At 34.0% G+C, this 22,192-nt stretch overlaps 1 protein-coding gene across 14 annotated transcripts in view; it reads right to left on the bottom strand.

Moving 5' to 3' along the window:
* The window catches only part of CDC42BPA (CDC42 binding protein kinase alpha), a 326,934-nt gene that overhangs the window by 44,242 nt on the left and 260,500 nt on the right, over positions 1-22,192 (bottom strand). For 5 of the 14 annotated variants that reach the window (XM_049713441.1, XM_049713455.1, XM_049713462.1 and 2 more), the window contains 5 exons: positions 20,303-20,408; positions 19,727-19,875; positions 18,143-18,234; positions 15,494-15,570; positions 14,377-14,424 (listed from right to left, as the gene is read on the bottom strand). In XM_049713441.1, the coding sequence (XP_049569398.1) occupies positions 14,377-14,424; positions 15,494-15,570; positions 18,143-18,234; positions 19,727-19,875; positions 20,303-20,408 (472 nt within the window). Of the gene's footprint in view, positions 1-6,968; positions 7,008-14,376; positions 14,425-15,493; positions 15,571-18,142; positions 18,235-19,726; positions 19,876-20,302; positions 20,409-22,192 lie in introns of all 14 variants that reach the window. The other 9 variants (XM_033430344.2, XM_033430351.2, XM_033430349.2 and 6 more) reach the window with 3 other exon arrangements.

Genomic DNA, 22,192 nt, shown 5'->3' with positions numbered 1-22,192 from the left:
GCTCTTAGTAAATTTCTGTAAGGCATGATCATGATAACATTCTTGAGAAAGGAGAATAACAAACGTTAGTTTGAATATTCACATTAGGGATGTGTCATTATACAAAAACATAACCACTAGTTTTAAACAAATGTCAAGATAACAGTAGTTAACAAAATGCTCCAATCTTCACCACTGATCTCTTACTTCGAGCTACTGTATGTTTTTCACTTGTATTCCACAAAATAAATCATACATGTGAAATAAATGCAGAGTACTTAATAGAAATATGTACTGCAAATTACAAATAAGTTTGTCCTTGATAAGAATGAAATTTGGTCCTCTACGAGGCATTAGTTGAAAGTAAAAGAAACAAACCTATCAGCTTTGTCACTAAATTAAATTCTCTTTTTATTTTGCAGCAGTAGAAATACTGGCACTTATACTCAGTTGCACCCTTCTAACCAAGTATTTTTAGAAACTGAAGATGCTTCGGGTTAAAATTTAGCATAAAAGATCCTATGGAACACACCGATCAATGATATATATTCAGTTTGGCAATTTTCAAAATTACCAGGATTGGGTTTTTTAAATGAAAGGCAATGAAGACAACTTGGGAAGGTTAGGGAATTTGTTTCAAATACGTTGTGCAGCAAGAACAATGCTTAGGTCAGCATTTATTGTAAATCAGCATTTACTGAGTTACAAATCAATAGAACGAGTAATCAGCTTAAGGATTTTAAACATGTACTAAAAAGGTTTTTAAAAAATGTTTTTCTCTATTATTATTATGGTTACTATTTTAGGGACTGGCTAGTGGGCTGGCAAATACTGGAGTAGCCCTCTGGTGGTGCCCACCTGTGGCCTCCCTTGGTGGTGGGCATGGGCAGGTATTCCGGCAAACTGCAAGGCAAGACTTTGGTGGGACCGGCTAAGATGGCCGGCAGCCAGGCCTTAAACCTTTAGCTACTGGATTCGGGAGAAACGGGGACAGGAAGGATCTCAGTAAGGGCATCTAGGGGACCTGGAGTAGCAGCTATGTACTAACAGCTAGAAGAGTATTTCATATTTTAAAAACTGAACCACTGAACCGACGCATCCCAGCTGTATGTCAGCTGTGTGTGTGTGATGTGGATAATTTCATAAAACTAGTATGCCTTATGAGGTGGGAGAGCCAGGCCTGAATCTCATCTCTGGACTCCAAATTCAGTACTCTTTTTTGTTGTACCAAGGCAACTCCACAGTAGAGACAGTCAAAGTAATTTAGTGATCATGGAGACTGACAATGAACTTTGCTCAGGAACAGGAGAGTAAAAGAAAGAAGAAAATGGGATTCCGGTCAAATTTTACCTAGTTCACAATTTTACTGGGGGACAGCCATGGAGAAGGTTATCAGTTCAAATTGTTAATCTGAAATATGACCCTAGGTCGGGAATAAGGCAAAATGTCTTTTATTTTCTAAAAATCTACTTCTGGTTTCCCTAAGTTTATATAAATTGCAAGCTGAATAAAAAGTACATGGGGGAGTAGGTTCGATTAAAATGGAATTCATAAGCAATACTAATACATTTTACACTAATAAGAATTTTAAAACTGACTCAAATAATTAAGAGTTAATGATCTCATAAAGTTTTAAAGAAGTGTCCAAATAGAGGATTTGCTACTTGTAAAAAAACTGGATTATTTTAAGAAAATTTAATGTTCTGACCTGTCACACAAAAGCCTTTAGCCCACAGATTAATTAAAAGACATAAAATCAGAAGTTCCTGTGTGAAGGATAGTGCTGTGTTTAAAAAAGGTGATAATGAGAATTCAGAAACAATTTGGTTCCATTTTACTTGAAGCAGATTTTAAAATAAGACAGTGATTCTCAACTTTCTGAGAGGAGCAAATTTAATATAGCAAATATAGTGGCTTTGTACCTCTGGGTCCAATTACTTTAAAAATTCTTCAAAAATGAGAAAGGCAAGACATTGCTGCTCCCAATAGTACTGGCTGAAATTTTAAAGCAGGCTTGCTCTTTGTGCCGTATGGACACATACTGACAGAAGTTGAACACACTGTTTTATATACTTTCCTGTGCTGAAATTAGAATATACCACCTTAAGCCATTTTGCCAATATGTGCTCTAAAGGGGGGTTCACATCATGAAAACCGTCAAACCTAAAAATCAAGTTGATCATTAAAACATTTACTAGCATGTTTCATGACCCTATGAAAATGTGACATTATGACAGTTTGATATTGGCAAAGAAAAAAAACACTATCACAGTTTAATCTGTGATTACACAAATCAGTGACTCTTAAGGAATGACTGAGGCCTTTAGCACATACCTCTTAGCCCTTCTGAAGAATTACTGGCATTATAAATCTTTTTCTCCTAAAAAATTTTTACTCATCAATAAAATGAAAGAAAACAACAGAAATGAGAACAGATTTTAAAATGATTTTCTTAGCTGAAGGAGATTAAGACTGGCTTTTCAGAAGTGGAAAACATTTAAATGTTAAAAATAACCCATCCTAATTATAGTAAAATAGAGTAATGAAAATTTCCACACTAGCTTTCTGGAGCTTTATGCTCCTAAAGTAAAATTACTTCCAGAGATTAAACAAAATCAAGACAGTTTTGTTGAACAAAATTCAAAGTAAGAAATATTGAAATAACATTTTGAGATGGCATTAACTGACCTTATTAAAGAGTTGAACTATGCCATTTACAATGATGCTGTGATTTCAAAAAAACCATGCATGTGTAAGTGAAGCTTAAAAATTACCACTTTATTTTCCAAGTGTGTTTCTCATAAAGACAAGGACACAAAAGTTTGGTAAAGATGAATAAACTCATGGTAAAAAAGTCTTGACTATCAAACTTTAAAAAAACTTCCCAGGTCTTTTAAAAGACTCTAGTAGAAGCTAATAGCTAATTAGATTAATAGATTTTAATATTTCATTTCCTTTCTGGATTACTACCAGTATAAACAATATCTCAAAAGAGGTTACCAGTAACAAGAAAAATACAATATCACTTACATATTCTCTTCATCAAAGTGTTAACCCCAACACGACTATGGTTTTCAAGATGTTGTTAATTTTATCTATAATTACATGCTTACCAATGCGTTTATAATTAATTTGTAATTCCAGTTACTAAAAAGCAATTAATTTTACTAAACTTTCAGAATACTCAATGACTATATGCCAGGATTTACAGATACCCTAAAATTAATTTTAATAATTAATTGGCAATGATTCAGATATAAAAATGACAGCAAAGCAATTGATTAATAGTATATTAGTTACTTTTACCTTTGAAACAAATATAATCACTAATATTATATTAAAGCCAAGGAAGTTAAAAATTCTTTGTATTATAAAAAAATTACAGCATTAAATGTATGCAATGACTTGAATTAATAATGCAGGAAAAGCTAATAAATGTGATATACATCAATAGCAGAGATATCTTAATTCATAATTGGGTTTATGATTATAGAAAGAATAATAAAATAGGGAAAATAATAAGGAACAATAGCTAATATTAATTGGACAGTATGTTTTGATATAATCCAAAGGAAGGTCTTGGAAACAAATCTTAACTGAATAGTATAAGCAATTCACTCAATATTTATAAGCTGCCATCTACTGAGAAAAATAAGAAACCTCTTCATGTAAATGTGATTTTTTTCTGTTTTTTGATTAACTGATTCTTTTTCTAAGTAAACATACTTTAAGGAGTTATTCCGATGAATAGGTATTAGAAACATCTACTCTAATGTCAATTTTACTTACTGCTCTACTGCTTGGGAAAAAAAAAGCAGAAAAACTGAATCTCAGTGTATTGTCCATAATGCATAACACTGTCATGTAAAAAGTCCATAATGTTTCCTGAATCTATTAGGACTTCTCTAATGAATAAACCACGAAATGTATTTTTAGAGCAGTATGATATTATAAAATAGAAAAGTTTTTTTCCACTGTGGCTCACATCTGATTTTCAGATGACCCACTGATCAAGAATTTCTCAAATTATGCAATATGGCCTTCTTATAAATAACAAAAGGATCAAAAACTACTTATCTTGAACATGTATCAATGGGTATTTTCTACTCCAAAAATAATTATAGATTTGAACAAGTACAAATAGCAAAACATTCATATAAGAAACCTGGTTTTAAAATAAAAAGATACCAACACTTGATACGAATTTGATATAGATTAAAAAATAGCTTACATCTAACATGTTGTTTTATACTGGTAAATAAAAAACTCTAAGTTAACAGAAAAAATCCAGTTTTCATCAATTTTCTTTATCCTGTAGCTGGGAGTATTTTAGAAACAAAGTGGCAGGTAATCCAATTTTTTAATATTCAGAAACACTTTATAACTCAAGCTTTTAGTGATATAGTTATTTCTGTTAATTGTTCTTTGGATTAAAAAACAATATTGGACATTGTCTATGTCATTTGGACAACAGTAAATATATTTTATCGTTCTAAAACAAATAATAAATTACTGAACTTTATGACTAGTAAATGTAATCTTACTAGTTACAAATAATATAACTTGTTTCTCTTTATGAAAATTTCTCAAGTTATTTTCAATTTATTGATTTGAATATCTACTCTGGAGAATTTACACATGTTCTAAGAAAACACAAAAGAAAGTCCAGCCACATGTTAGCTATTTACAATTTCTGCTTTAAATTCTGAAGGAATAATCTAATAGATACTCAGTGTTTCTCACTATTAATGAAAACACTATGAACCTTTCCAAAACCATCTGTATTCAGACATTAATAATGACATTAATAACAAATCTTTCTTACACTATGATTAATTAAATAACGCCACTTAAAAACAGCATTATTTAAATTGTAAATGAGGTTTTAGAGCACATGGGAAATACAAATATATACCTCATTTGTATGATATTTCATTCAGAGAATTTTAAATTTATGAAAGTATTGTACATTTCTTGTCTAAAAACACAGTATGTAACATAAAATTGTATGCCACTGTTAGATTCAAGGCCACTGTCAGGAATGGTAACTATTTGTGTCCTGCTGTTTTCATGGATGTTCCCAGGGACTATTAAAGTTCCTCACTATTCTATGTTTCTATTTAACTGTTGAATAATTGGTAATTCTTCTGTCATCTCCCTCACAGACATTACCACTTTTAAGTGGCTGACTTCTTATCTGTCAAATAATAAAGGAAAATTTAAAGGAAGCCTGGAAAGCAAATGACCAAGCCTATCACATCTGCATTTAAAAAAGTCATATGTAATTATAAGTCATTAGGCTCTGGTTAAGTGTGACTTATTTATATCCTATAGAATAAAAATGTAGACTAAATAGCAGGGGTCTTATAACAGCTATTTCCCTCAACAATTTTTCCTATTTAAAGACTCACAGAAATGTTCTGGGTGGTCAAAGCCCCTAGAAGTCTACAAGGTAAGAGACATAACTAACCTATGATAAATTTAACCAGAAAAACAAAATCTCTCTGAATGATAAATTTGTTGAAAAGCAAACAGATAAAAATGTAGTCAATCCACAGGCTAATGATCTGAACCTAATATAACTGGGCACACAACATCTTGGTTTTCCCTTCTAGAGGTTATATGATACCAATGAACATATATTCAGATTGGATAAATCCAAATACCCAATGGTTTTAACTCTCTACAAATGTCAAAATAATCAATAAGTCAGTCGACCAGAAATCTTTTCATAAACTTCATTAATTAATGAGATATCAGTTGAAGTCGAAGTTCTACTGGCCATACCGCTGGTATCTGAAACCGCTTATTCATTGTTAAACAGTAGTTTGAAAACATGTGCTATATTAGGGTTAATTGCGTTCATTTTACAATCAACCCTCCATCACACCAGAAAGATAAGAGTACAGGAAGCAGTGGGTCATTCTGTTGCTTACCATGCCTTCCATAAACCAGATAATTCCCTGACTTAGAACTTTCCCAGTCTGAAATTCTGGATTTAAGGTGTTGATCAATACCAATGATCATGAAGCCGACAAGTAGAAACTTTAAATTTGCATCTATCACAGATTTTCCTTTTTAATGGTGTTATTTACATTGCATATAAATACCAGAGCAAACAGTGTCCGCTAGCTTCTCAACTAGCGAGTTTGAATGTGTGTATATGGGTGTTCGGGTGGAGGCTGCTTTACAAAAATTTGAGACCTTTTCGCAAACAGATTCCCCACTCTGGGCACATCAGAATCTTGCAGGATAGAGGTAGAGAGGTAGTGTCTGGCCCATTTCAGATTGAGAAACACTGAACTAGCCTTAGCATAGGAAGATGTTTATAGCTTGTTATCAATACATGTATAAAGAATGCTAAAATTTTTTTTAAATCTTGGAAATATCTTAGAATATAAATGATTTATTACTAACATCACTGCCTCAAAACTCTAAATACAAGATATTTGGGAATACAACTTAGAGCTACATTAAAAAAATCTATCAAAGGTTTCTCCAGAACTGATTTACATAAAATTATAATCAGTAAGATCTATACCTTATCCCAAATCTTTTTTGAATTTTGCATAATATGAATTATCAAGTTTTCCTTCTACGTTAATTAAAATTTCTAAGAATCTCCACATAATTGCTAACATCAGATTATTTAGAAACTCATTTACTTTGTATGTGACCAATTTAGAAAGCATACTTTAGGATCACTCTTTCACCCAATCAAAATAAAAAAGATACCTTATAATTTTAGTAGTTTGGTTACAGAAATTTATATGAACATTCCTAAAGCTTTGCGGCCAAAGCCAAAAAAGAAAAAAAAGAAAAAGTACAGAAAAGCAGAGTAGCAATAGCAGGAGCAGCAGCGCAAAGCATGCAATAAATGTAATAATACACCACAAAAACATCAGCATGTACTGCAACCACAGGCAAAAAGGATAAGAGCTAGGGGTAGAGGGCATCGGGTTGGGCTCACAAGTGCAATAGTCTCTTACACGTCTGCCTTTGCTAGCTGGAGTACAGGATGGAGAGCGCTTCAACAAAGAAAGGAGAATACTACGTTACAAATATTTACACACATGACTCTCAATGACTAATACTGTATTAACAGACAAAGTATATAAACATACATATAAAGACACATTTTTGATAGGTTGAAAGTACATGTATTTTCAGGAAAAACTGGAAGACAGGAGAGTAAAGAAACAGTTCCTCAGGCTAGGTCTAAGAGTGGTAATAAAGTTTTCATTGGACCTTGCACAGTCACCCACCAAATAATGCTCCATCAAGCTATGACCAGTTTCTTGTCTGGAAAGGTTGGTAGTGGCAACTTGAAATGGGAGCACAAAAAGGTCTAAATAACTCTGACTTAGTGCTAGTAAGCATTTAACAAAATATTTAATTAACTAGTCTTGCTTCAGACATTTATCTACCAAATTCTTGCTCTTTTCAAAGATGACTCTTTTCAATGATAAGAGCTAAATTAGGCCTGCAAAACTACTGATGTTCAATTAAAACAAAAAGTTACTTCAACAATATTGTCCATCCTCACTAGGCATTAGGCTTAATCAAAAGAGGGACCTTCACCTGACATTAAAGAATTAAGTAATTCAGAAAAAGTAACAATGAGTAATTATATAGAAATATTTTTCAAGTTTTTGAAATTTGTGATGCTTAAGTAATAGAGTTTCACAAATATATACCATCTCTACTCAGGCAATTTCCTATATTCAGTTGAACCTGACATTTACTGAGTGTTTACAATATGTCAGGTACTTAAAAGATAAAGAGGGTATGGCAGTTCACAGACTGGTGGGGGAGACATCATGCCATCAACAATGTGACAAATGCTATAATAAGGGCATGTACGAAGTTTGTATGGGAACCTGGAGGAGGGATGCACAAGATTTTTATGGGAACCTGGAGGAGGGATGCACAAGATTTTTATGGGGACCTAGAGGAGGGAATTTATAACCTGAGTCTATAGGAGTTACAGAAGATTTCAGAGAAAACCTCAAGGATAAGAAACATCACCCAAGATGATCAGTTTTACTTGTACAATAGCTCTGACAAGATTGGTACACAGGAACCATTATTTCTTTCTGTAGGAAACTGGGATGGAAGGTGACTTAAACACTGTGTCCCAAAGAGTTAATAAGCAAACCAGGATTAGAAAGTCTGCAGATTTCTCAACAGGTTCTTCTTAGTCCAGTGAGTCTTCCGTTACGGTGGAGGCTAAAGTCTCAGGTTCAAACCTGGTTATATTCCTTCGGTGATTAATAGGAAGTATCTGTCTCCCTCCACACTCCCCCAAACCAAACAACCAAACATTAAATAACTCAACCCTCAACCCTTCCTCTAACATTTAATCTCTCCCTTCTCTTCCTTAATAATGATAATAGCTAATCTTTATCATGGGTAAAATATATACACATACTTTTCAAAGTACTTTGCCTATATTAACTTTTTTAATCCTCATAGAAGGATTAATACAAGGTAGGTATTATGATCCCAATTTTAAACATGAAGAAAACAGATTAACTTGCAACAGGTCACAAAACTGGTAAGTGGTAGAGCTAGGATTCAAACCTTCTCAGTCAGACTTCTCAAAATGGTATACTATCACTGTCTCTACTGCCTAGCCTCTCAATTCACTTCTCAGTACTGTACAATTTGGCTTCTGCTTTGATCGCCCTAATGAAATGCTGATAGGATCAGTATCTCCTGTATGTCTTACAGTACCAGATATCTCCGGCTGTACCTGAGGCTGCTGACCTCTTAAAACTCTGTACTCCCTTAGTTTTCGTAAAACGACACTTTGCTGAGTCATCCCCTGTGACCACTGCCCCTCCTTCTCTTACGTGGAGTCCTATGCCTCCACAACCTTCTCAATGTGAGAGATCCCAGGTCTCTGTTCTGACTTACTACTTTTCTCTTGCTACAATCTCTCCCTGGGAGATCTCAATCTACTTTCAACTATGTTGATCATTCCCAAATTTCTACTGCTAGTTCACTCCTTTTCCTTAACCTTCTGACTCATCTAGAAAACTATCTGCTGGACATTTCCACATGGATGTCCCTCAGGCACCTCAAACTTAACTTGTCACCTTTCTCCTCTGTTAAGGCTTTTAATAATTATTACATATAGGACTGATTAAATCTAAGCTCCATAATATCTCCTTTATATTCCCATGATATGCAGTCCACATCTTTTATTATTGTACTTCTCCCATTGGTGTTGTAATTATTTAGATGTTTGTCTTTTCCATCAGACTCAGATCCTTAAGGGCCGGAAATACTGTATTATGCTTAGCATAAAGCTTGTAAATTTTAAAATTCTTCGTAAATATTGAATGAATCCTTCTGAAATTCTATAATATTTAACCTAAATATTTCTTATGGCATTTACCATTTTCTACTTCACATAATACATTAACTGTGTATTTTTTTCTAATAATAAGATAAGCATTTTGAGGTCTACTAAGTCTGATTTATCTTAGCATCTACCACTGTGCACAGCAGAGTACCACACATGTAAAAAGTAGTAAAACATAGAGAAACCCTTAGTTTTGGGCTATCCATACTCCTAAAGTCTAGAGTATGTTAAAACCATGAGAAAGAGCATGAATAGCTCAAAATAAACTATATTTCCACTATACCAAAAACAAGTCAGAATGTCTCTCAAAACTCTCTTTGCATAGGAAGGACAACAAGTTTTCTAAGCTGGCATTTAGTATCACTAAGCTAAGAGTGATACCAAATCACCATTGTAATAATGTTCTTCTCCAGGTGGCTACCTAGAAATCAGACCATTTTCATATTTTCAATAGAAAAGAGCAAATTACACTTTCCTGATGGTGTAATTAGAGGAAACACACACACTCTTATACATACCCACACATACCACAGTTTTCTATAAACACTGAAACTGATCTCATAGCAAGCACTGGAAACCAGTACATTTTCTTAATATGCAATCGTATAACTTTTTGTTTTAATTTTTTTTCATATACCTATTTATATCTAGGTCTATAAATTCCCACCAGAACTTTAAGGCTGATTATGGAAGGTAAGCACGGTAAGCATAAACCAAAAGAAGCAATTTATCTTGTGGACACAGAATTTGGCTAACAGATTTTAAGGTTCAGTTAATGCATTCCAGAGGTCTTATTTAATAAAATACCAAAGAGGTAAAAGACTATGTAGTCATGGTTCTTTCCTCTAGTTACCCAAATATATTATTGATATAATATATGATATATAACATACCATATAACATACTACCTAAATTAGAGAAGAATTGCATATGCCAATCTTCTGAAGTGTAAGAGTTTCAAGTCAGGTTGTGTTTAACATGTGGAAGTTTTAAAAAACAAGTAGTAAAGGAGGAAATTATAGAAATGTCATAATTTCTCAGAAGGATCGAGGCCTAGCTTTGGTCATAGGATTAAAAACTCTTTACAATGCATGTTTTAGAAATATGTCTTCCGTTGATTCTCCCGTGTGATCAGCTTTTCCCAGATACAGCTAAACCTATGCTGCCAAGCCCAGATTTCTGTGATTGGTTATGACAGAATATGGAAGAACCTAGGAGGGAGAACAATGTTAAAGGCAAGACATAAATGAAGGAACCTAGGAGCCAGGACTGAAATTAAATATTTTGGGACATCTTAGTAAGCTTCTATATGAGGCCAAAACCAAGAGTAGAACTCAGCTTGCCAATACTCCCAGGCTACTCTCCTCTTGATATGCCAGAATGCAAGAAAAGAACACGACATTAGGAGTACTGGACAGTCGGACTAAAGGTACGATCTCTGTTCCTTTATGTCTGACCTTTATACTCTAGAGCTTTAACTCCTTGATTTACTCTTTTCCTCAGTTCACTAGAGTAAGACAACCTCCAAAAAGCAAGCTGACACGTTCGCATTTGCCAGATAAATGGGCAAATTCCATTTTTGTGAACTCAGGCTAAATGAACAGAGTACAGAACTGTAATTTAATAAAACTCAAAACTTACCTAGCATGTGTTTCATATATGTGACAATATATTTATCAAATATAAACAGCAACTCATTCATTTATATAACTATAACTAGTATTCCTTGAATATAGTCAAGCATTTTGGGGGTTCACTTGAGAAGGAGAAAATGAACTCAACAGAATGGGAAGTTCCCGTAAGCTTAGTCTGATGATCCCTGGATCTGCTACCATGGGAATGAAGGGAACAGATGAGAGAAAACTTAAGCTGCTGAGCTCCATTTGCTCCCCCCGTCTGTAACCTGCAGGATGACGCTGGGCCTAATATGAGGTACCACAGGCAGTTTAGGATTGGGCACGTGGGGTTGAGAAGAAAGATAAGGGTAAAAGAGGAAATCATTTCCACAGCAGAAAGGATCCTGGTATCTGTTCAACTGCTATCTCAGTAACTCATATGGGAGTGCCTTACCCAAGGGACCACTAATCAAGATGGTCTCAGTTTCTTTCAAAATTAACTCACCCCCCACCCCCTTTTATCTGCCCTAAAGAATGCCACGTAACCCTTTTGTCAACATTTCCCTATTACTCCAAAGACTGAGAATCCTAAAATGTCACTCTCACTAATGGGAGAGTAACCTATCTACTAGTGGGAGTGCTGTGGTAAATAATTACTAAAACCACTGGACTAAAGATCTTCTAAGGTTCTCTTCTCCTTGAAAAGTCTATTATTCTACATGTGGAACTGCAAACGCTGAGTTACAGAAGCAGAATGTTGAGAATGTATTCTGCTGTGCCTGAGTCAGAGGGAAGGAGGGACTGGTGTTACATATACTCTTTCTCTTCTGTCAAGAGTTGTCTAAACAGCATATCTTAAAAGGAAAGCATCTTGTTCCGAACGTCTTCCCATATTGCCCCAAATCCTAGCATTCATCTGAATTTTGAATAACAGGCAAAACATAGTGAGGAAAACTTAGAGGTAGGAGAGTGATTAGGTGTACTATTTAAGTAAAAAAATTATAGTTTTAATAGGCCTGTGTGGGAGGGTTAAGGAAAAAAGTAGAAGGTAATTTTGGGGGAGGGGCTGCACTGGTGATAAAGCTCTGGAGAATCTGAGGGCAGTATGAGGGCACTAGGTTACTGGGGGCAGATGGAGAAGGTCAATGATGTGTGGGCACAAAAGAAAACTTCATTTGTGCAATTCTGCTTGAAACTAACCTTATTCCCTCCTATACCTACAAATTTCACTGCAATTCAATTTTAGGTCTTCAACATAATCTTTTTCTTCTCTATAGCAATGAGATTGAAAACCGAAAAGAATGAGCAGAGGATGTGTCCTATGGATTAGTTAAGAGATAGAGTCTACTTAGTATAGAGCAGTCACATATTTTAAACATCATGCACAACAACGTAACTAGTTTGGGCACAAAGAACAATCAAGATTTATTTTAATCCTTAAGAATCCACATGCCTAAGAGAAAGGAAGCTACAGAACTTGAGTTTTATGCTAAGTATCTTGGATGCTGAACCCAAGCATGCCAAAGATTGAATACCATTATTCAAAATAACATTCTATTATGACTTTGAGGGTGAAACGGATGATAATGCTGGGAAGGGTGGTCGCAGTTACAAACTATGAAGAGAAATAAGAGGTTTATGCCATAAAATATGAATTAAGAATACAAAATATTTTTTTAAATGGGAGGTTACTGCTGGCCTTTGCCCTGACACGTAAAAATCATTTCCAGTGGTAACGTGATTCAACAGGAGGAAAGTATAATGATGCACATTGGTGGTAAGCGGAAGGCTGAGTGGTGAAGAGCTAAGGAAGTACTTAAGTGAAATTGAGCCTGAATCATAAAGATCCAGCAGCCTCTGTGAACTTAGTTCTGGTTTACTTTATAATAGGAGTTCCTTTGTACTACTTTACAATTTACACGTATGTCTGAACTGTATCTATACTGGGTAATAGTGGGTGAAGGGTAAGAAAGGGTACTTCTAGAGGAAAAGTAAAAGTGGGAAACAGACACTACAGCTGGGTGGTGGCAGAAGACAGCATATGAGAGCAGAGATGAGATAGGAGTGGGCTGAGATGTGCTTCTGCTGAGAAGAGCTAACCTATTTACCAAAATACATACTACTCCTGTGTTGTACATTCAAAGATTTTTGTGGGAGAAAAAGGGATGTGGAGAAGAGTTTATTAGAAAGAAAAATGAAAATGGTCTTCTAGGAGAAAGGACAACTAAAATATTTGTTCAAACTTCCTTCCCATTCTTTTTAAAGTGAATGTTATCTGTATGGAAATACCATACTGAGTATTTTAGAATAGTAAAATATACATCAGATTATAACATCAAATATTATTGTACATCAAGAGTTCTCTTTTTATCACACTGCAGAATTAGCTAGTTTAATTATTTGTCTCAAGAAAAAATAGTTTCCATTTAGAATGGAAAGGTGCACACTTTGGTATAAATATTTCAAAGAAATAAAAAATCACTTAAAAATATAGATCAGGAGTTTTCTTTAGTAGAAAATTATGCTTAATACTCTCCTCAATATAAGAATTATAGTTAACAAAACACAAAAATAAAACATTTAAAGAATTTCCCCTGGTTTAAAAATAGTTATATGCACAATATTTGCATTTGAACCCATTTTATTTCCAAATTTCTGTAAAGATAGAATGTTCAACAGGATAATACAATGCTTTACAACAAGAATTATTGTGCCATTTAATGTGGATTAGAGAGAATGTATATGTCAGGTATTTCTGTAAAGAGAGGAACACTATACATTAGGAACTTCTAAATTAATAAATCTATACAATTAATTTAAGAGAGAAAATGATAATGCAGTCAATTTATAGTGAATATAGTGCATATATTAACAAAAATCATTTTTTACATTAGAAGAGAAATTCTGTCAGCATTAAAAATTGATCTGTACTCAATTATTGTGTCATGATAAAATCTACTGGAAGAGTTAATAAAACGTGTCACTTGTTCTGATTCTACCACCAGAGGTTTACTTTTAACTAACATATAAACTAAATAGTAAAGTGCTGAAAAGAAAAGGGGAATGTGAAATAGAAATTGCCATGAAAAACAAAAATGAGCAATTATTTATATCTATATATCTATAGTGACGATAATCAAATACGCATTCCAGTCTTCAGAATTGTTGCAAAGATTGGAACTATAGAGATTCTCTGATGGACAACACATTTTTAAAAGTACATTTTTACTTTATTATATTTAATAATGATAACTCTTCATTGTATTTAAAGTAAGAAAGAAGCACATTTTGGCTCACAAATTATCAAGTGTGATATTTCTAAAACTGACTGCATTACTAGGTAAATTCTTCATATCAATTCACTGATCTCTTTTACTGAAGGATGCATTGGTTTGAAAATCAAAGACTTACGTCATCCAAAAAATCAATCAGTGAAGATGAGGAAGAAGAAAAGGAATCCTATTTAACGAATACAGCAATAAAAAAATAGAAAAAATGGATGAAGCAATTTAATAAGAACAAATAATAAATCAAAAATTTTGTAAAACAATTGAAAGGCAAATGACATTAATTCAAATAAATAAATGAGAAAAGCAGTCACTGTCATTGTTTCTCAAGAAACGTAGAAATTCATTAATTACTTTTTAAAGAGTGATTCGGTTTTCCTTTCCCAAAAGAATGAAATACAATTCATATACTGTGCTCAAAATGTATTAAGCTGAAGCTCATTAATAATCAAATTAAATGGAAGCACTCCAGAAGGTAACAACTAAAAGTAAGCAACAGAATCTCTGCCTCTAATCGTTCCTGCTAGAATGTAAGCTTCTTGAGGGGCAGGACTTTGTCAATTTGGTCACTACTGTATCTCCAGCACCTAGAACAGTGCCTTGCACAAAGACATATGATTATTTGTTGATTAAGATATAATCACTAACTTAAGTTTTCTGACATAAAAATATACTTCATATCTTAATTTTTTTTTCTAGCAAAGAATTTAAGTACCAAAGAATGACAGAGTCATATAATCACTATTTCATTATAATGGAGTGTGCCAAATAAAGTCTATGTAATACTTTTAACAAAAAGCATTCTTTTGGTATACTTCTAAAAAACTGAACTGATTTGGAACTAGAACCAGCATTGCCCTATTGTGAGCTCTGAAATTTTCACTTGTTTTTTACTGTGGCTCTATGCTTTGGAGAAAAAAGAAAAGAGTCAAAATTATTTAAAGTCAGGATTTGTTCTGCACTTACTGTTCCTCAGGGAAAAAGATGAAATTTCTTTTAAATCTTATCAACGACCCTCTTATTTAGATCTTTCTTAGATTTTTCTTAAACACAAGAAAAGTTTATGATTAAAGTTTCCATAACATTGCAGAACATATTCCTTTCCTAATACGTTTTTGTTTATATAAGATTCTAGGTCCTCTTATATGGGATGCAATAAAGATTTTATTGCAAATAAATTTTAAATCACAAAGTAAATTTTAAATTGACTGCAGAGGATATATGAAAAGTTTAATACTTACTTCAAATTGATCCAGAGCATCGGTAGGCGTATTCAAAAATGCCAAGAAAGAATGCTGTGAGTCTTGGTGCTCTATACCTAGAAGACAGCAGCAACTTTTTTTAAAACTAGAACAATTAAAACTAATTTTCACGGATAACCTTTCCTGTCTGAATCTATTAAAAAGCTGCTCACAAACTACTGTATTTTAAAACCAATTAATATCATTAACTCCACATACTTAAAAAACTAAAATACATTAATGTTTCTTGGAATATCACTCAAGAGTTAAATTACATCAGACTCCATGAAATACTTGTTTCTTGACTTATCTGAGTTCCTGAATTTCTTTTCCTACACAGTACACTGTAAGAAGCACATTAAATCTTTTGGTATTCTTGAGAAAAATTTTAAAATAGGACCCTGGTTACGTCTGATTTTTCTAAGGTAATTTATCACCAAACAAGGTTTCCTTTTTGAAATACTCTCATCAAGCATATAGTATATATTAATATAAATAATCTTTTATTTAAAAATGCAGTGATACAACAAACTTATTTAATTATGAAAAAACTTTTGCTAAGGCCTCAATCTGATTTCATTTACTGTTTTATTGACAAAAATTGCATGAAATTAAAAAATTTTGTCTGAGAAAAACTAGGGTTGGCGAATGAGGACTCCAAACCCTAGCTTTTCTCAGGCAAATTAAAAAAAATTCACTCTGGGGCTTCCCTGGTGGCGCAGTGGTTGAGAGTCCGCCTGCCGATGCAGGGGACACGGGTTCGTGCCCCGGTCCGGGAAGATCCCACATGCCGCAGAGCGGCTGGGCCCAGTGAGCCATGGCCGCTGAGACTGCGCATCCGGAGCCTGTGCTCCGCAACGGAAGAGGCCACAACAGTGAGAGGCCCGCGTACCGCAAAAAAAAAAAAAAAAAAAAATTCACTCATACCTCTTGGCTATGGTATTAACTTTAAATACATGATTTCCAAATTAATTCTTAAAATACACATAAGGATAAATACTAGGGAGGAAAAGGAGAAACAACCAACATACATTTTGGATCTCCATAGCTTTTCAGGAACTGATATCAACTGATACCAAATTATGTTTTTTTTGAATTACTCTCTAATAATATACCATAGTTGCCAGATAAGGCAGTATGTTCAGAAATTCATTCCATCAATGAATATTTATTGAGAGCCTTTTATTTGCCAAACCCTGTCTAGATACTGGATATATAATAGTAAATAAAGCAGGAAAACAAAATCCTTGCCCTCATTATATAAACATTACATTGTATTAGTTAAGTAGACTATTATGTTACAACATATAGTGAAATTTTATTATTCTGCAAGGCTCAAAATCCAAATATAAAACCATAGCCATAGGTTAGCCTGCAATGTGATAAACGATTTCTTCTTTCGCAAGTTTAGATCTACTTTAAAATGATGCAGTCAATGCCAACTGGTGTGTTATAGTAAGTCACACTCTTCACTGGTCTCTTTTCTATACAAATTGCCTTTAGGGCCACAGGTCCTCCATGTCTGATATATTCTTTTTCCTCAACTCACTAAATAACGCAGCTCCTTCCACTCTTCATACATGAAAATTAACCTTGATTCTCATTTTAGCATGATGCTTTGTACTCCTAATCTGAGTTCCTAATTCACTTTTTCTGGGTTCCTTCCTTCCTTCTTGTTCACTAGGAAATTCAATCAACAAAAATTTATCTACTACTTTTAATGGCTTTTTCATGTTAACTCCTTTGTGTGATTACCCTCTTTCCGCCACAATTTTAAAAGCAGATGCGGAGACCCAACCAGCTTTACGTCACTGTGTGTCACAGGACTGGGAAATGATAAGGCAGCACATAAGTACAACATAGAGCCTATTAACTAGTTCAGTATTCAGTCAGGAATACTGTCAGGAAAATGAATTTTTAACAACTATATATAAGAGATCCTTTCATTAAGATAATAACATTCTGAATTTTAAAAAATTAAATCTTCACATTCTTAATGCCCATGTTATGGAAAGAACGTTGAAGTTCATGTAATAAAGCTACCAAGCACTCTGAGTTACTTTTTACATTAATGAAAAAATGCTCAAGTAATGTTTTCAAGAAAATGGGAATAAATCCTGGAAAATCCCACAGGGCAAGCAGTTTGAGTATCAAACATGGAAGAAGACACCGAAATGCCCAAATAATTCTTTGTCACTGAGTTGTCTTTCTAATACTGGATTAGGTTAATCTTTAGTTATTTCATACATTATTTCATCAACTACCCTGAGAGTGAATCCCCTATAATGTTTGAGAATAGTATAAAGTATATGATAAAAACAAACTTTTCCAATCACAAAAATATTCTTCACGATATAGTCCATGGTCCTGAAAAAACAGTCAAATTTATGGCACAGTGAGTTTTCTGTTAAGAAATCTTTAAACAATGCGTATCAAGTAAAACAAAATGACTCAGGAGACTTGTCTACCAAATATGTGTGTGTGTGTGTGTGTGTGCGCGTGCACCATATACACATACATCTATAAATGAGTGCCAGAATTGTGTATGTGAACAATTCTCCTGCCTACACAGTAGGCTGATTCTTGTATAATAAAATGTATTCATAACAGAACATTAAGTCCTGGTTGATGCAAAACACATTCCCATACCCTTTTCAGATCTAAGCTCTTCAGTGTCCTTTATCAGTTGTTCAATTTCTGATAGCAGTTCCAAGTTCTTCTTCTCTGAATCTTTTAGTTTACTTAAGGGAAAAAAAGGAAAAATGTCATTATTTATATTGTTGGTTAGTGAGCCATCATGTATGTAGTTGAAGTTAATTGGTTTAAATGCCAGTCATGATAATGTAGGGAACTGAAAACTACTACAGGAAGGACAAATCTAGCCTGTCATCTACGCTTGCGTAAATAAAGATTTACTGGAACACAGTCAGGCTCATTCATTTATATGCTGTCTATGGCTGCTTTTGTACTCAACAGCAGAGCTGAGCAGACAGAAGCTATATGGCTTCAAGCCCCAAAGTATTTATTATCTTTCCTTTTATAGAAAAGTTGCTGGCTCTGAGCTACATTATTAAATTAAAAAATGTCATAAAATCAAAGGTTAATTTTAGAATTGTTAGACTTCTTTCATAGAGAACCATGAAAGTGACTAAACTTGTAATTTTCAGTTTGACTCACATTCCTGATTTATGAACAAATGTGCAAATTTATATGTCCTAAGCATAAGCAGAAAGATCACACTTATTCCAAATTACAATACAGAGAATGACATTTAGCAGGTCTTTATGTTGGGATCAATTCATATTCTCGAAAAACAGTTTTTTTCCATTTTCAATGTTTCACTGGCACATTTCAGTAAAACATACTTAATTTATGATTGGATAATTCATAGCAAGAGTTTATAATTCAACTGGGGTGCTTCATACCATTAAAAACCGAATTTATGGGACTATATTTCTTTTCATGCTGATGCCTTTGCAACATTTGGTATTCTGAGCACCAAATGGATTTTTCTATTTACATTTTGATTTGTAACATGAACTTTCTACTGTTCCTCTATATCACCTTATTCCTCTATATCACCTTATTCCTCTATAACTTATTCTTGAACCAATCCAATTACGAGTTTCCTTTCATCATTTATTTATTCAGAGTATGATTTATTCTACTGTTGTGATAAGAATGGAGGGAATGTATTCATTAGCTAACTGTCCTGGACCTGTGGGGGATACACTTTTTTTAATACATAACATGAAAGAAAGGATAATTTAAGTATATTCTACCTTTATGAAATTTACCATCACTTGAAACTTCATTTGTAAAAAAACCTATGGTAGAGGCCAGAATTTTCATATGACTATAGTTTGTTCTGACTCTATGCTGCAATTTTATACTAATGTGATATTCTTGAACAAAAGATTATTTTGGATTTAATAGAATAAAATTTGAGAGTGAATTTTACAAATAAGGGGAAAAGTAAATAACAGAATATTAATTAGTACTATTAATTCCACTTTAAGGACAAGTCAGAAACAAAGCTGTATTAAAATTGCATCACTGCACACAAGGCCTAAAATCATCAATTCATTTTCAAATATTCATAGTTTTTTTCTGGTCATCACTTAAAAAAAAAAGAGGTATAGACAGGTAGGAAACTAAACATGTAACTTCTCTCCAGAAACTTTTGGACCAAATTAGAAATCACTCTAGTGGGACTATATTATCCAGTCTTACCATTCTGTTATGATGTTAGATGCTTTAACTTTATTTAGCTCTTCTTGGATGGCCTGCTTAGCTCTTATTTCTGCATCCAGAGCTGACTGCAACTCCAGTCTAGCTGACATATCCAGTTTTGCGAAACGACGCATTTTCCAGGGCATATCCTATGAAATAATATGACTGCGTTTTTAGCTCCATTTGATTTTATCTTTAACATTTAAGTTTAGTAATATAAGTGAATTTGGAAACTACTTAAAAGAACTATCTTTCCCTAAGTAAAGAATTTAAAAGAACTATTACTTGTGAAAATATATTATTTTTCATTAAATTCAGAAAAACTGTAGACTCACATTATAAATGCATTTATTTTTTATGGTTATTACCATTAATGGCTAGCCACACAAATTATAGTTAAGCAGCTATGTATTATAACTTCCTAAACTGGAAAAACGTTGAATGATTTCTCATGAAAATCTTTACAGTAGGCAAAGCCTAGACAAACTGATGTAAGTACTCAGATTTATTACAGTGTTTGCTGAGCCTTCCCACCGACTAATATAATAAGCCTGCTTGCTAAATGGCAGAGCTTACTGTTGCTCGGGTACCCAAGCTGGAGTTTCTTAAAGCTTCCAATTCTTCAGTCATTTTAGAAGCTAAGGCCTGAAGATATCCTCGTGCATCCTTTTCATCACTGACCCTAGAATACATGCAAATAAAGACACAGATCAAGTACCAAAGTAAGACAGAAAACTTCAGTGAGATATATATTAAAGCATCATAAAGAAACAAGTGAAAAGTGACAGAAATTTAAAGATGTTCTTAATATCTTCTTTTAAAGGTCTACCACAGTACTACTATCTGTCAACAAGTGGGAAATGGTTTACTGAACTGTTCAGTTATTTACAGATAAAGGTGGCCACGTTTAGAAAGGTCCAAGTTATACATATCTGATAAATCAGTAAAACTTCACCCTTGAGCCACGGAATTAATACTCTTTTAATCTAACATTAAACATACACACACACATACACTCACACGATTTCTAAAGAATATTAAGATTTCTTATTAATTAGATTCCATTTTTTATCTTATGAAAACACAACACACCCTTCTTAAAACCGAAGTACACTAAATTTAGAAAGTTTAAAGTAGAATATTTTGTAAAAAACAAAAATTCTGTGTTGTAATAAAGCTCTTTTGTTTTCTAAAATGGTCAATGATATAACAAAGAGAAAAGATTAAAGTCTACTGAAACTCAGTTTCTACAACCACCCCCCCCCAAGCCCTGCCCCAGCCGCACCCCAAGGCACGTGGGATCTTAGTTCCCGGACCAGGGATCAAACCAGGGCCCCAGCAGTGGAAGCAGTGGAAGCGTGGAGTCCTAAACACTGGACAGCCAGGGAATTCCCGAAACTCAGTTTCTATTTACTATTTTAAGGCTATCTTGCTGATGTAATTATATGATTTTAGAGAGAAATATTTTCAAATTATACTCAATAAAATTCAGGTCATTGAATAGCCGTGAGGAAAGTATATTTCAGGTAAATCAATACGTATCTGTGATGCATACAGCAGACAAGTTTAAATCTTGAGGCATGATTCAGCATCTGTTACAATTTAAACTCCTGAGGAGTTAAATTCATCTGTCTACCTACATATCACTCCATATCTACATCTTTTTTTTTTTTTTTTGCGGTAGGCGGGCCTCTCACTGTTGTGGCCTCTCCTGTTGCAGAGCACAGGCTCCGGACGCGTAGGCTCAGCGGCCATGGCTCACAGGCCCAGCCGCTCCGTGGCATGTGGGATCTTCCCGGACCGGGGCACGAACCTATGTCCCCTGCATCAGCAGGCGGACTCTCAACCACTGTGCCACCAGGGAAGCCCCCATATCTACATCTTAAAGAGGCCCTTTAAAAGGGGTTTGATCCCTTCTTCTCTCAGATGGGAAAGTGCTTTGGAGGACAATCCAAAGAATAAAGGAGCAAATAAAATCACTGTTAAGAAGTTGCCTACTTTAGCGATAGCTACACATTCGTAGGCTCTACATACATGTATATATGTTCACAGCCTTTTAAAGAAAAGTGGCTTAAGAAAATATTAAGAAAGTTTGTGTATTGGGATGCTGTTACCTTCTAAAATTCTTTAACTTTGGACACCACAAGTGACCACAATCTTTTCACTTAATCACCTAATCTATAACATAAAGAATAAATATAGATGGGGGAAGATTGTTTTTTCCTCCAAAGACGTTTTGTATTTTCCTCTAAAGACACTCACAGAGTAGCAATTAAGAAAACGATATCACCATTTAAGCAGGCTAACAGGCCTCAGCCAGTGCTGGTTTAGTATCTATCAAAGCCCAGAGATCTTGGCTTCTGCACGTTTCCAGGAACCTATGAAATCCAGTGTATTTTATTCACTTTGGAAATCAAATAACTCCATGTAAATTGCTATAATGTTGTTTGAAATATTATATAAAAA

Source organism: Orcinus orca, chromosome 1 (genome assembly GCF_937001465.1).
Source record: "Orcinus orca chromosome 1, mOrcOrc1.1, whole genome shotgun sequence".
In the NCBI taxonomy this organism is placed as follows: Eukaryota; Metazoa; Chordata; class Mammalia; order Artiodactyla; family Delphinidae; genus Orcinus; species Orcinus orca.
The sequence above is the reverse complement of the archived record's forward strand: the minus strand, read 5'-3'. Positions and strand labels throughout refer to the sequence as shown.